Source organism: Heteronotia binoei, chromosome 13 (assembly GCF_032191835.1).
Source record: "Heteronotia binoei isolate CCM8104 ecotype False Entrance Well chromosome 13, APGP_CSIRO_Hbin_v1, whole genome shotgun sequence".
NCBI classification, from domain to species: domain Eukaryota; kingdom Metazoa; phylum Chordata; class Lepidosauria; order Squamata; family Gekkonidae; genus Heteronotia; species Heteronotia binoei.
Genome location: NC_083235.1, coordinates 69932519 through 69945836, shown reverse-complemented (window position 1 = coordinate 69945836; position 13318 = coordinate 69932519). Strand labels below are relative to the sequence as shown.

Sequence of the window (13318 nt, the reverse complement as noted above, 5' to 3'; positions counted from 1 at the left end):
TCTGCTCAGCAATTTCATGGAATGCCCACGAGTTCTTGTATTGTGAGAAAGGGAGAAAAGTACTTCTTTCTCTACTTTCTCCATCCCATGCATTATCTTGTAAACCTCTATCATGTCACCCCGCAGTCGACGTTTCTCCAAGCTAAAGAGTCCCAAGCGTTTCAACCTTTCTTCATAGGGAAAGTGTTCCAGCCCTTTAATCATTCTAGTTGCCTTTTCTGGACTTTCTCCAATGCTATAATATCCTTTTTGAGGTGCGGCGACCAGAACTGCACACAGTACTCCAAATGAGACCGCACCATCGATTTATACAGGGGCATTATGATACTGGCTGATTTGTTTTCAGTTCCCTTCCTAATAATTCCCAGCATGGCGTTGGCCTTTTTTATTGCAAACGCAATAAAAACATTTTTAGTGAGTTATCTACCATGACCCCAAGATCTCTCTCTTGGTCAGTCTAGATCAGCCGTTTGAACCTGAGGAAATCATGGACACTATTAAACATCTCAAGAATAATAAGGCGCCAGGACTGGTCGGCTACCCCTCTGAGTTCTACAGAAAATTCTCAACAAATCTTTATCCGCTGACCAACGCCTGCAATGAGTTTCTATCATCTGGCACTTTACCTAGAACATGGAATGCTGCTTCTAGTATTGTCCTCCCTAAACCAAACAAGAATCTCACCAATTCTGCCTTGTTCCATTCTATATCTCTTTTAAATCAAGATTATAAAATCTTCACAGCCACATTGGCTAAGCGTCTGAATTCACTCATTACAAGATATATCCATACTGACCAAACTGGATTTATGCTGGGACGTGAAATAACAGATAACATCCACAAAATCCTTCATATAATGTTCTCATGTGAATCGTCTAAATCAGCTGCATTTCTCCTCTCTCTCGATATAGAGAAAGCATTTGATTCTCTTGAGATTTCATTCCTCCTATTGTTGATGAAATATATGGGTTTTGGCGACACGTTCACCCAGGCTATTCAAGCTATCTATTCAGAACCTTCAGCACAACTCAAGATCAATAGCTTAATATCTGACACCTTCCATTTACAGCGAGGAACTAGACAGGGCTGTCCATTGTCTCCTGCTCTTTCTGCCTTGGCTTTAGAACCTCTTGCAGCCCTCATACGACATGATCCTCTCATTCACGGAACTAGCATTGGTCAGCATGAATTTAAAATCAGCCTTTTTGCAGATTATATGCTACTTTACATCACAGATCCAGAGAATTAACTTTCAAGACTTCAAGCTGTTCTATCATCCTTCAGTAAAATTTCCGGTCTGCATATTAACTATTCAAAGTCTTCACTCTTACCAATGAACATACCTGCAAAATTGGAAGCAATCATGAGTTCGTTTTATCCGTACCAATGGTCCACCTTGGTTCTTCTATCTTCAGCTAAGTCATGCATTGACCTCACTCAATATTTCAAAAATTTTGAAGACCCCACTGACAACCTTCGAAAAACAGACTCATTGGTTGCTAGGTCAAAAGGCCTTATTTCCGCCATATACAATATTGTGCTTAATCTGGAAAGCAACATTCAGCCTACATCTCAAAAACATTGAAAACGCGGCAGCCAGGCTGTTGCTGGGACTCCCAAAACGAGAGCATATACAGCCGGGGCTGCGTGAACTGCACTGGCTGCCGATTGTATACCGAGTCCAGTACAAAGTGTTGGTCGTTACCTTTAAAGCCTTATATGGCCGAGGACCTGCCTACCTGAGGGACCGTCTTTCCCCATACGAACCCCAGAGAGCACTGAGGTCAGTTGGGAAAAATCTAATGACCATCCCCGGGCCGAAGGAGATAAAATATCAGAGCACCAGAGCACGGGCATTCTCGATTGCGGCTCCTACTCTGTGGAACCGACTCCCCGAGGAGGTGCGGGCCCTGCGGAACCTTGAGCAGTTCCGCAGGGCCTGCAAGACCGTCCTTTTCAAATTTGCACACCCGGACTGTTAGGAAGATCAGAAATTAAGGAGCCGCCAACGCGGTTGAAGAACTATACCGCAGAATAACTCTATTTATTGAACTGGTTTTAATGTTATTAAGTTTATTGTTGATGTTTTATATTGTTAAATTTTAAGGTTTTATTATTATTATTGTATGTTTTTATAAAATGTTGTTAGCCGCCCTGAGCCTGCTGAGGTGGGGAGGGCGGGATAGAAATAAAATTTATTATTATTATTATTATTATTATGAAGCTGGGACTGTAATGTTACTCTTTCTGAAGATCAATGGTCGACCATATATTCATAAGAACATAAGAGAAGCCATGTTGGATCAGGCCAATGACCCATCCAGTCCAACACTCTGTCACACAGTATCCCCCCCAAAAAAACCCAGTGCCATCAGGAGGTTCACAAGTGGGTCTAGAAGCCCTTTCACTTTGCCCCCCCCCCCAAGCACCAAGAATACAGAGCATCACTGCCCCAGACAGTTCCAGTAATATACTATGGCTAATAGCCACTTATGGACCTCAGCTCCATATTTTTGTCCAATCCCCTCTTGAAGTTGTCTATGCTTGTAGCTGCCACCACCTCCTGTGGCAGTGAATTCCACATGTTAATCACCCTTTGGGGGAAGAAGTACTTCCTTTTATCCGTTTTAACCCAACTGCTCAGCAATTTCATTGAATGCCCACGAGTTCTTGTATTGTGAGAAAGGGAGAAAAGTACTTCTTTCTCTACTTTCTCCATCCCATGCATAATCTTGTAAACTTGTATCATGTCACCCCGCAGTCAACATTTTTATTGCAACTGCACACTGTCTTGTTATCTACCATGACGCCAAGATCTCTCTCTTGGTCAGTCTCTGCCAGTTCACAACCCATCAACTTGTATTTGTGGCTGGGATTCTTGGCCCCAATGTGCATTACTTTGCACTTGGCCACATTGAACCTCATCTGCCATGCTGACGCCCACTCACCCAGCCTCAACAGATCCCTTTGGAGTGCCTCACAATCCTCTCTGGTTCTCACCATCCTGAACAATTTAGTGCCATCTGCAAACTTGGCCACTTCACTGCTTACTCCCAACTCCAAATCATTTATGAACAAGTTAAAGAGCATAGGACCCAGTACTGAGCCCTGTGGCACCCCAATGCTTACCGTCCTCCACTGTGAAGACTGCCCATTTATACTCACTCTCTGCTTCCTATTAATTAGCCAGTTTTTGATCCACAAGAGGACCTGTCCTTTTACTCCATGTCTCTCGAGCTTACTAAGAAGCTTTTGATGAGGAACTTTATCAAAAGCTTTCTGGAAGTCAAGGTAAACAACATCTATTGGGTCCCCTTTGTCCACATGTTTGTTCACCTCCTCAAAGAAATGTAACAGGTTAGTGAGGCAAGATCTTCCCTTACAGAACCCATGCTGATTCTTCTTCAATAACCCGTGTTCATCAGTGTGCCTACTCATTCTGTCCTTGATAATGGTTTCTGCCAACTTTCCCGGTATTGAGGTCAGACTGACTGGCCTGTAGTTTCCCATATCTCCTCTGGAACCCTTTTTAAAGATGGGGGTGACATTAGCTACCTTCTAGTCCTCAGGAACAGAGGCAGATTTCAATGAAAGATTACATATTTTTGTCGGAAGATCCACAAGTTCAACTTTGTGTTCTTTCAGAACTCTTGGATGTATGCCATCCGGACCTGGTGACTTATTAGTTTTTAATTCGTCAATCAGTTGTAGGATCTCCTCTCTTGCCACCTCAGTCGGACTCAGGTCTTTTAACACCCCTTCCAAAATTAGCAGTTCTGGAGCGGGCAAACACTTCTCATCTTCCACAGTGAAGACGGAGGCAAAAAATGCGTTCAGCTTTTCAGCCATTTCCCTATCCTCCTTCAGTAATCCTTTTACCCCTTGGTCATCCAGAACAAATATTGACCAAATCAATCTGCAGGTAGTTAAAATCACCTGTTACAACACAGTTTTTATGTTTAGCCACTATCTTTAATCCTTTGGCCCCACTGCCTCCCTGGCTGGTTTCCTGCTTCTAATATATTTGAAGAAATTTTTATTGTTGGTCTTTATGTTTTTTGCAATATGCTCCTCATAGTCTCTTTTTGCCTTCCTGATCACAATCTTGCATTTGATCTGCCACAGCCTGTGTTCCCTTTTATTAATTTCACTTGGACTAGCTTTCCACCGCTTAAAGGAGTCCTTCTTACCTTTTACAGCTTCCATTACTTTATTTGTTAACCATGCAGGCCTTTTCTTATACCTGTTTGTGCCTTTCCTAACTTGTGGTATATATTTTATCTGAGCTTCTAGGATTGTAGTTTTAAATAGCCTCCAAGCTTCCCCAAGGGTTTTGACTGTATTTATCTTTCCTTTCAGTTTCCTCTTCACATGCCTCCTCATCTCAGAGAATTTACCCCTTTTAAAGTTAAACATGGTTGTGCTGGTCTTTTGGGGCAACTCCCTATTTATACAAATGGTGAAATCAATAACGTTATGGTCACTGCTCCCAAGCGGTGCGATCACTTTTACATCTCTCACCAAGTCTTGGGCATTACTTAGGACCAAATCCAGGATCGCCCCACCCCTGGTAGGTTCTGTGACCATCTGCTCCATAGCACTGTCATTGAGAGCGTCTAGAAACTCAATCTCTTTCTCTTGACCAGAACAAATATTGACCAAATCAATCTGCAGGTAGTTAAAATCACCTGTTACAACACAGTTTTTATGTTTAGCCACTATCTTTAATCCTTTCATCATATTATAATCGTCCTCTATCTTTTGATTTGGTGGGCGATAACAAACTCCCATAGTTAAATTTCCTTTTCGGCCCTCAATTTCGACCCAAAGCATTTCTAGAAGGGAATCTAATACTCCTCCTCTCTTTTTAGCTCTCCTGTATCTGTGACTAGAATACAGTCCTTTAAAATTCTTCACAGATGGTACATTACTCCGCAAAGACAAGCTACCTTCTCAAAAGGTAGATCTCCTCTATGCTGGAAAAAATGTGATCAGATAGGAACATATTCCCATTGCTGGTGGGAATGCCCAATGTTACAAGACTTTTGGAAAGATGTGCTGGAACAAATCAAAACTATTTCTACCCACTCTATACTCCATTATACCTCTGCAGTTAAGTCATGACACAGGTCAGTTAATTTAATTTTTAGATCTATTGTTATAACTATCTTAATTTGTTTTCATCTTTTTTTAAGCTTAGTGTTGTTTTTAGATTTTTGATATTTTCATAACTCATTTGACACTGCACCTTCTCTTCAGATTACCATATTCATAATTTCACTATTCATTATTCACCAGTCCACTTTACCATAAATGTATTCTCTGCATCCCTTCCAATTATTATTTACTCACAATACATCATTACACCCATTTTGGTGTTAAATATTCAACCCTATTTAGAAAGCACTATGACTCTTAAAGATCAATTAATGTATGCTCAGTTAAGGGTTTAATATTGTAATTGTTATTCAGATGGAAATTTAAATGGTAATTATTTCAGCTTTTTGACCCATTTATGTATGTAGCTAATTTGATTCACACGCTTTATATTCTTATATTATTGTGTTAACTTTTCAATACTGTTATTTATTTTAAAAAAAAGCTTAACACCAAGACCTTGAACCTGACTCAGTACTCCACTGGGAACCAGTGTAGCTGGCACAGCACAGGTTGTATATGTGCCATCCTTTCAGGCCACCTCCCCCCCCCCCCAGCACGCTCAGAGGAGTGACACTAGTCTCCTGCTTTCCTGCTTTGGCAGGCATCGCTTTCTTCTGGAACAGGAAAGAAGGGGTGAGTGAAGCCTCTTCCTACCGTCTATTAAGAGAGTGCAGTGCCTGTCGAGTGGGTAAGCAGGAGGCTGGCGGGCAGTGCTCCTATAAGCACACTGTGGGGGGACTGCAAAGAAGAGGGGGGACCAGGAGGCCCTGTGGCGGGGGGCAGTGGGCACTTAGTCTGCCTGGGGCGCCAAGTGCACTAGGGCTGGCCCTGTATCCTTGGCATTCCCATCACATTCTGGATCAGTTGGGGCTTCTGGGTTGGCCTCAAGGGCAGGTCAGCGTAGAGTGAGTTACAGTAGTCTAGCCTGGAAGTGATTGTTATGTGTTTTACTGTGTCTAAGTCGGGGCGTGACAGGAAGGGGGCTAATTGCTGTGCTTGGTGTAGATGGAAAAATGCCAACCTGGTATTCTTCGTGACCTGGGCCACCATAGTTAAGGAGGCATCCAGAATCATATCGAATTCTTGACATATTGACACTCCGTCAAGAGTGGGAAGTCTGTGCCCAAGCCACAGAACCTCTGCCTTAATTGGATTCAGTCTCAGTCTACTCTCTTTTTTAATCATCCCACCACAGCCTCCAAACCTGCGGCCAGATTATGTGGGGTGATATCTGGGCAGCCATCCAAGAACAGATATAGCTGGGTGTCATCAGTGTATTGATGTGCAAAGATAAGATGTTTTGGCTGTCTGTGACATAGCAAGTGCTTACAGGAAGTTCAGAGGCATATAGCTTGTAGTTTGGTTGTTTGTAGGCTTGTCAATCTCCAGGTCCCAGCGGAGTATCTCCCGATTTTGCAAGCTCCTTCCCACCCTCGGTCAGCTGGGCGGTGGGGGGAAACTCCACCCCAACAGCTACCATGTATCTTTCCATTTCAGAATGCTTAAGAAGACACTTGGAAAGGCTTGCTTTTTAGACGGTGTGTCTGTGCCTTTAAATCTAGGAGCCAGGCTGAATGGGGGCGGGGTGAGCCAACAGAATAACATGGCTGCTTGGAGAGTGCTATTCTGCTTCCTGCCTCTACAGCACACTGCCACCACCTGCTCAGTTTAGGGATCTCAAATTCGAGGAACACAACTCTCAATCCCTCTTTCTAGTTCTGAGGCCTGGCCTCAAGGTCCTCTGCTACCCAGCACCTGCCTACCAATGTCCGTCTTTGGGAGACCCCTGGAGGTTTGGCACCACTGCCAATTGCCTGTCTTCCCCCCAGGATTCTCCTCTTAAAGTAGCATGGTCTAAGGTGGTTGGAGAACTATGGCGCCCAGAGCTTTACAGCCAGCATCCAAAATATTGAAATGTTTCTTTAAAAGACAAAGAGCTTACAAGTATAATTTTATCCCAGCACACAATCAGTGGCCAGAAGATCAAATAAAAGGTGGTTCTAATCACATTCCTCCTCTCTCTGTTTTAAAAACATGCCCTACGAGAAGTTGGAGTAGTAGTGCAGGCAATCCTAAGCTTAGTAAGTTGCTAAATGTTCTAAGGCTGTCCCATTACCGCAGGTTTCCTGCATCCAGCCAGGGCCAGCCACATGGTCAATCAGTATGGCTGCTGGCTGCTCATCAGAGCACAGCAGTCTGCTCTTTTCCAAGGCCCAGCTCCAAGAGAGCCTCTCCACTTTGATGCTAGCACTTTTAATGAGCCTCTGACATCCCTCTCCGCCCCTTGTTACCTTGTCCTGTCAAGTCCCAAATGCATTCTTGGATCACCCAGGAGCCTCCCAGGAGTCACCTGGAGATTCCTAACACCAAATCCCTCAGTTCGTTTACAAGTCCAGTTATTTGCATAACTATGGCTGGAAACTGAATTAGCGTCTTGCTCTTCCAGAGACAAGAGACAAAGAATGACACTTTAGAAACTCAACAGAGGAGGGGGTGAGGCATTCTGTCACAGCTTGTCTCAAGGGTAACAGACTCATGAGCTTGTTGTCCCTTTGGGGAGAAAGAATCTTGTATCAGACACAAGGCAATGGCCATCAAACTATTGTTTTCTGTTGTCAGGCCCATAGCTATGGGGAAAGGGGGCGGGCCACTCTATGTAACCCTCCTTCCCTCTGTAGGGCCCCTCCATTCCCAGGCTATTTCCCCACCCACCGTGAGAGAGAGCAAGAGAGAGAGATCACAAGAGAGAACGACAGCGAGTGAGAGAGCAGGAGAGAGAGTGACAGCAAGAACGACGGAGAGAGAGCGACAGCGAGTGAGAGAGAGAGCATGAGACAGTGAGAGAGAGAGACAGCAAATGAGAGAGAGCACAAGAGAGTGACAGCGACAGTGAGAAAGCGACAGCAGAAGTGAGTGTGAGAGCGAGAGAGACAGCAGGAGAGAGAGAGTGACAGCGAGTGAGAGAGAGAGAAGGCACGAGAGAGTGACAGAGAGAGAGTGCAAGAGAGAGAGCTGGGGCTGGGCAGTTGGCCGCTGGAAGAAGCAACCAAGCCCCACAGCCCCCCCCCCCGAAAATTTTTTATCCCCTTGGCCCCCCCACCCAAAAATGTCTGGCTACAGGGTGTCTGTAGTCAGATAATCTTGAGAGTACCTGTAGCAGTTTGAACTGTGGAGTCTTAGACCTGCTAATCTAGGCTGGTTTTAGTTCTGACAACCCATGACAAGGCAGAATTCAGCCCAGAATAGCTTTTGATAGCATGTGAAGAATTCCGCTGGAATAGTTTTTGATTAGTCCCTGCAGGTGCTCAAAAAGCATATCGGCTGATCTGAGCTGAATTATCCAGATGTCATCTGAATGGAGATTGGCTGCCTTGCTGAAAGTTAATGTTTCTAGAAGCTGATATCAACCCTGAGGATATCTTTTGAGTAGGATACATTAGAGGACTTCTTGAAAGACGTTATCTCCTGCAACTGGCCTCTTATTTATATAGCCTGGAAAATGCAAATAAGAGAAGAGCTTTCTCTTTCGCAAGGTTAGCAGTGGTGCCATCAGCAGCGGTCAAGGGCAGATATAACAAGATGCCTCAAGCCGAAAGATTCTGTCCCTATAATGTTGATGCGATTGAGACGACGACGTGTTTTACTACATTGTTTGCTATACAACGAAATTCGCTCAGCCTTTATCTCATTGATATCAAAGAGAGGCTCTGAAATCTCCAGTGTGGAAATTAGTAAGTTTTTCTCTGATATAAACATGGAGACTATGAAGAAAATAGCAAAGTTTCGTGCTCAAGTGATAAAATTGCACTCTTTTATATATATTTCTCAAGTAAATATTTTGTATTTCTCAAGTAAATATGGGATCCCGATATGCTTATCTGCTTTATGAGAGTTGTAAATTTGTGTTTTTAATTGTAGGAATGTTTTCTTTGTGTGTGTGACTGTTGTAGTATCTTTTTGTACATACTGGCCATGGGCCGTTAATAAATCTGAATCATTAGAGGGCTTTGATTGAAGGCTTGTATTCTGGATATTAGAGAGCATCTTTGTTAGCAGATATGAAAAAGCCTTGAGATGTATCTTGCTTGTTTTAGGTAAAAATCTGGCATCCTACAAGGAAGAAAACTTCCTTGACTTTAAGTGTTTTACTTCGTCATGTATGGGGAGGAATGCAAGAATAATCTTCTGTTTTGTGACTGTTTATTCTGTCTCTATTCTTTTCACTGCAGTTACATCCCCAAAGACAACAGTTCGCAGTCTGAGACTGTCCGTTACAAGCGAGGAGTTTGCCAGCAGTTCTGTCTCCCCTCCCATGCAGTTGATCCCTCAGAATGGACAGAAGAGGAGGTAAGACTTTGAAAACAAGGAAATTGTTGTGTCCTAGGTTCAAATGGAGAACTGTTACTTTTGGAGGGAAGCTGAACAAGCCAAGCTTGTACTCCACACCAGGGTTCCAGAGAAGGCCTAAGTGTGCCCAATCAGGGGAAGGATTGAAACATAAGTAGCCAATCAACATCTAGGCTCATACTGTACCCTGATAGGCCCTTAGGCCTCTGTAAATAGCCAATCCATGTACATAGTTAAGGTCCAATCAGAAGGGGGCAAGAATTGTATAAAGGAGCGGGAGGTTTGAATAGAGCTCAGTCTGTGTTTGTGTTCCTGAAGTAAAGCTTGCTGAAATCACTCTCCGACTCTGGTCTCTTACTGCGCCAACCCCAGTACTTTACAGAAATGAAGTTAAAGGGGCCACCAGGCAGTTACTTCTGATTTAGCCAGCTTTTGCCATATGGAAACCAGGGAATTTTGTCCAGAAATGGTGCATTGCATACAGTATATCATATTAATGCGACAGAAAAAGGCACATGCACCTTTTAAAATTAATTGTGCAGTGACTAATAACTTTAGATGGTACACAATCCTGTTTGGGCAGGGGTGGTGTGGAGGAGGGGCAGGGGGGCGGGTGCCGTCTGCTGACATTGCAAGACAAACCCCAGGCTGCTTGGTCTGCTCTACCTTGGTGCACTCGCCTTGCTCGGCTGGGTGCAGTTGCCCTCGGAGGAGGGGGGGAGGTGATCTCTGGCCTCCATTGCAGGCCTGGCCTGGCTTGCCTTGCTCAGCTGAGTGCACTTGCCCTCGAGCAAGTTTGGTGTAGTGGTTAAGTGTGCGGACTCTTATCTGGGAGAACCGGGTTTGATTCCCCACTCCTCCACTTGCACCTGCTAGCATGGCCTTGGGTCAGCCATAGCTCTGGCAGAGGTTGTTCTTGAAAGGGCAGCTGCTGGGATAGCTCTCTCCAGCCCCACCCACCTCACAGGGTGTCTTTTGTGGGGGAGGAAGGAAAAGGAAATTGTGAGCCGCTCTGAGGCTCTTCGGAGTGGAGGGCGGGATATAAATCCAATATCTTCATCTACCTCACAGGGTGTCTGTTGTGGGGGGAGGAAGGGAAAGGAGATTGTGAGCCGCTCTGAGACTCTTTGGAGTGGAGGGCGGGATATAAATCCAATATCTTCATCTACCTCACAGGGTGTCTGTTGTGGGGGAGGAAGGGAAAGGAAATTGTGAGCCGCTCTGAGACTCTTCCGAGTGGAGGCCGGGATATAAATCCAATATCTTCATCTACCTCACAGGGTGTCTGTCATGGGGGAGGAAGGTAAAGGAGATTGTGAGCCGCTCTGAGACTCTTCGGAGTGGAGGGCAGACTATAAATCCAGTATCTTCATCTACCTCACAGGGTGTCTGTCATGGGGGAGGAAGGTAAAGGAGATTGTGAGCGCTCTGAGACTCTTCGGAGTGGAGACGGGATATAAATCCAATATCTTCTTCTACCTCACAGGATGTCTATTGTGGGGGAGGAAGGGAAAGGAGATTGTGAGCCGCTCTGAGACTCTTCAGAGTGGAGGGCGGGATATAAATCCAATATCTTCTTCTTCGAGAGAGAAGGGTGGTGTGTGGTGGGGGAGTGATTTCTGGCCTTCATTGCAGGTCCAGCCTGGCTTGCCATGCTCGGTTGGGTGCACTTGTCCTCGGGGGAGGAATGCTCTCTGCTGAAGGCAAGGGCATTGGGCCACCGTAGCAGGACAGGCTGGGGCCTGCCTTGTCGAGGCAGCATTGGGGGGGTGGTGCCTTCAGCCTATGCCTTGCCAAGTGAGCAGACATCTTGGCGGGGGGGTCTTCACCTTTCAGATGGGGGGGTGCAGGAGAGTTCCCTGACCATGCAAGGCCTGCCCAACCATCCTGGGCTACTGGGTGAGTGGGAGTCTTCTGTTGGGGGAGGGGGCGGGGGGGTTCTATATCTTCTCTTCCCACACCTCTCTCTCTCTCTCAGCAAAGGAGCCAGCCTCTGGATCTTTCCTGCAGATTTCCCCATATATCAGGTCACTTCCCCAGGGGAGAGGACTGCGGGCTTTCCTCTCACACACTTTTTGGAGGCAGTGGACTGCCTGTTCTGTCCAAGAGATAGGTCACTTCCCCCCCCCTTTATGGAGGAAGTGGGCTGCCCTTTCTCGCCAAGAAATAGGATGGGAAGCACATATAGTGCCCTTCAGAATAGGGTACCCAGAGCTTACAAGACAGCTGTTGAAGCTATGTGAAATGGTAAAGCAGAAACAATAAAAGGAGTGGGGAAAAAACACTGTGATGATCAGTATGAGAAAAAGGCAGACTAAAAAAACCCAATCTTGTTACTGGAAAAATAAAATTACAGAAACAAGAATAGAATCAAGGCAAGGCCTTTTACTGGACCAATCAAATTAGTGCAAAATAAAATTGACAATGAAAGAAAAATGGTGTAAGTCAGAAAGAAGCGGCAAGTCCCAGAAGTCCCAGTCACTACTAAAAAAACGGGTTGGTTTGAAAAGAGCTGTTGGTTGCAAGAACCAAAGGGTTGGTTGGAAGAGCTGTTGCAAACTTAGCAGCCAGATAATTTCCCTGTGTGTGGAGTGCAGAATGAGAAGCCTCTCTTCCCTCCAGAGAGCCAGTTTGGTGTAGTGGTGAAGTGTGCGGACTCTTATCTGGGAGAACCTGGGAGAACCTGGTTTGATTCCCCACTCCTCCACTTGCACCTGCTGGAATGGCCTTGGGTCAGCCATAGCTCAGGCAGAGGTTGTCCTTGAAAGGGCAGCTGCTGTGAGAGCCCTCTCTAGCCCCACCCACCTCACAGGGTGTCTGTTGTGGGGGAGGAAGGTGAAGGAGATTGTAAGCCGCTCTGAGACTCTTCGGAGTGGAGGGCGGGATATAAATCCAATATCTTCATCTTCTTCTTCTTCTTCTTCTTCTTCTTCTTCTTCTTCTTCTTCTTCTTCTTCTTCTCCTCCTTTCTCTCTCTCACCCCCCCCCTCTTCTTCCATTCTCTGTCTCTCCCTGTCATTTGTCCCCCATCTTTCATTCCCCCAAAAGTAACTTGACAGGCCATGCATGCCCTCTGATAAATGTTTGTGATATTGAAATCATTTAACATCTTGACTGTTCTCTTTGTGCTTTTGAAGTAATTTTTCTCCAGATTGCCAGCTCTGAGTTGGGAAATACTTGGAGATTTCGGGTTGGAGCCTGAGTGGTGGGCGTTGGATTCTGGCACACTTCCAGTGACGCCAGGGGGTGTGGCATATGCAAATAAGTTATCTTATTGAGTTCCTGGAAAGCTTTTTCTATGAAATGACCCTTGGGATTCATTATGGGCTTTGGTTTAATTTTTTTATTAAGTTTCAGTATAAAGGGAAAGGAGTAATGCCGAGATACAGAAGCAAAAAATGAAAAGGGTTAGGGGAGGGGCAAAACAGAAAAAAAACAGAGAAGCAGCAAATTTAGCAATTACATTTCTACCTCCAGACATGGTACCAAATTCTTTCTATCTGCAAGTCTTAAATTTTAACCCCATATAACCATTAAATTCTGCAGTCTTATTATTTTATTATATACTTTTTACTATTCTATAGCTTATGATATAAATCTAAGCTATTCATCGTTAATACATATAAACAAGAAAAGCAAAGAAACCAACCACAAAACAAAACACACTGGTTAATTTTAACAATATTAGGGATAAGAACTAACTAGTTACTTTAACAATATTGACAATAAGCATAACCAGAGAAGATGAATATAATTTCTTTATCCTTAATACTACCTTAATTGCTTCCAGCAGAGAAAAAATAAAAAAGTA

General features: G+C 44.6%; 1 protein-coding gene across 4 annotated transcripts in view; it reads left to right on the top strand.

Annotated features, from left to right (window-relative positions):
* The window catches only part of RNF157 (ring finger protein 157), a 167577-nt gene that overhangs the window by 101158 nt on the left and 53101 nt on the right, over window positions 1-13318 (top strand). For all 4 annotated transcript variants that reach the window (XM_060252947.1, XM_060252946.1, XM_060252949.1 and 1 more), the window contains exon 5: window positions 9390-9507. In XM_060252947.1, the coding sequence (XP_060108930.1) occupies window positions 9390-9507 (118 nt within the window). The remainder of the gene's footprint in view (window positions 1-9389; window positions 9508-13318) is intronic.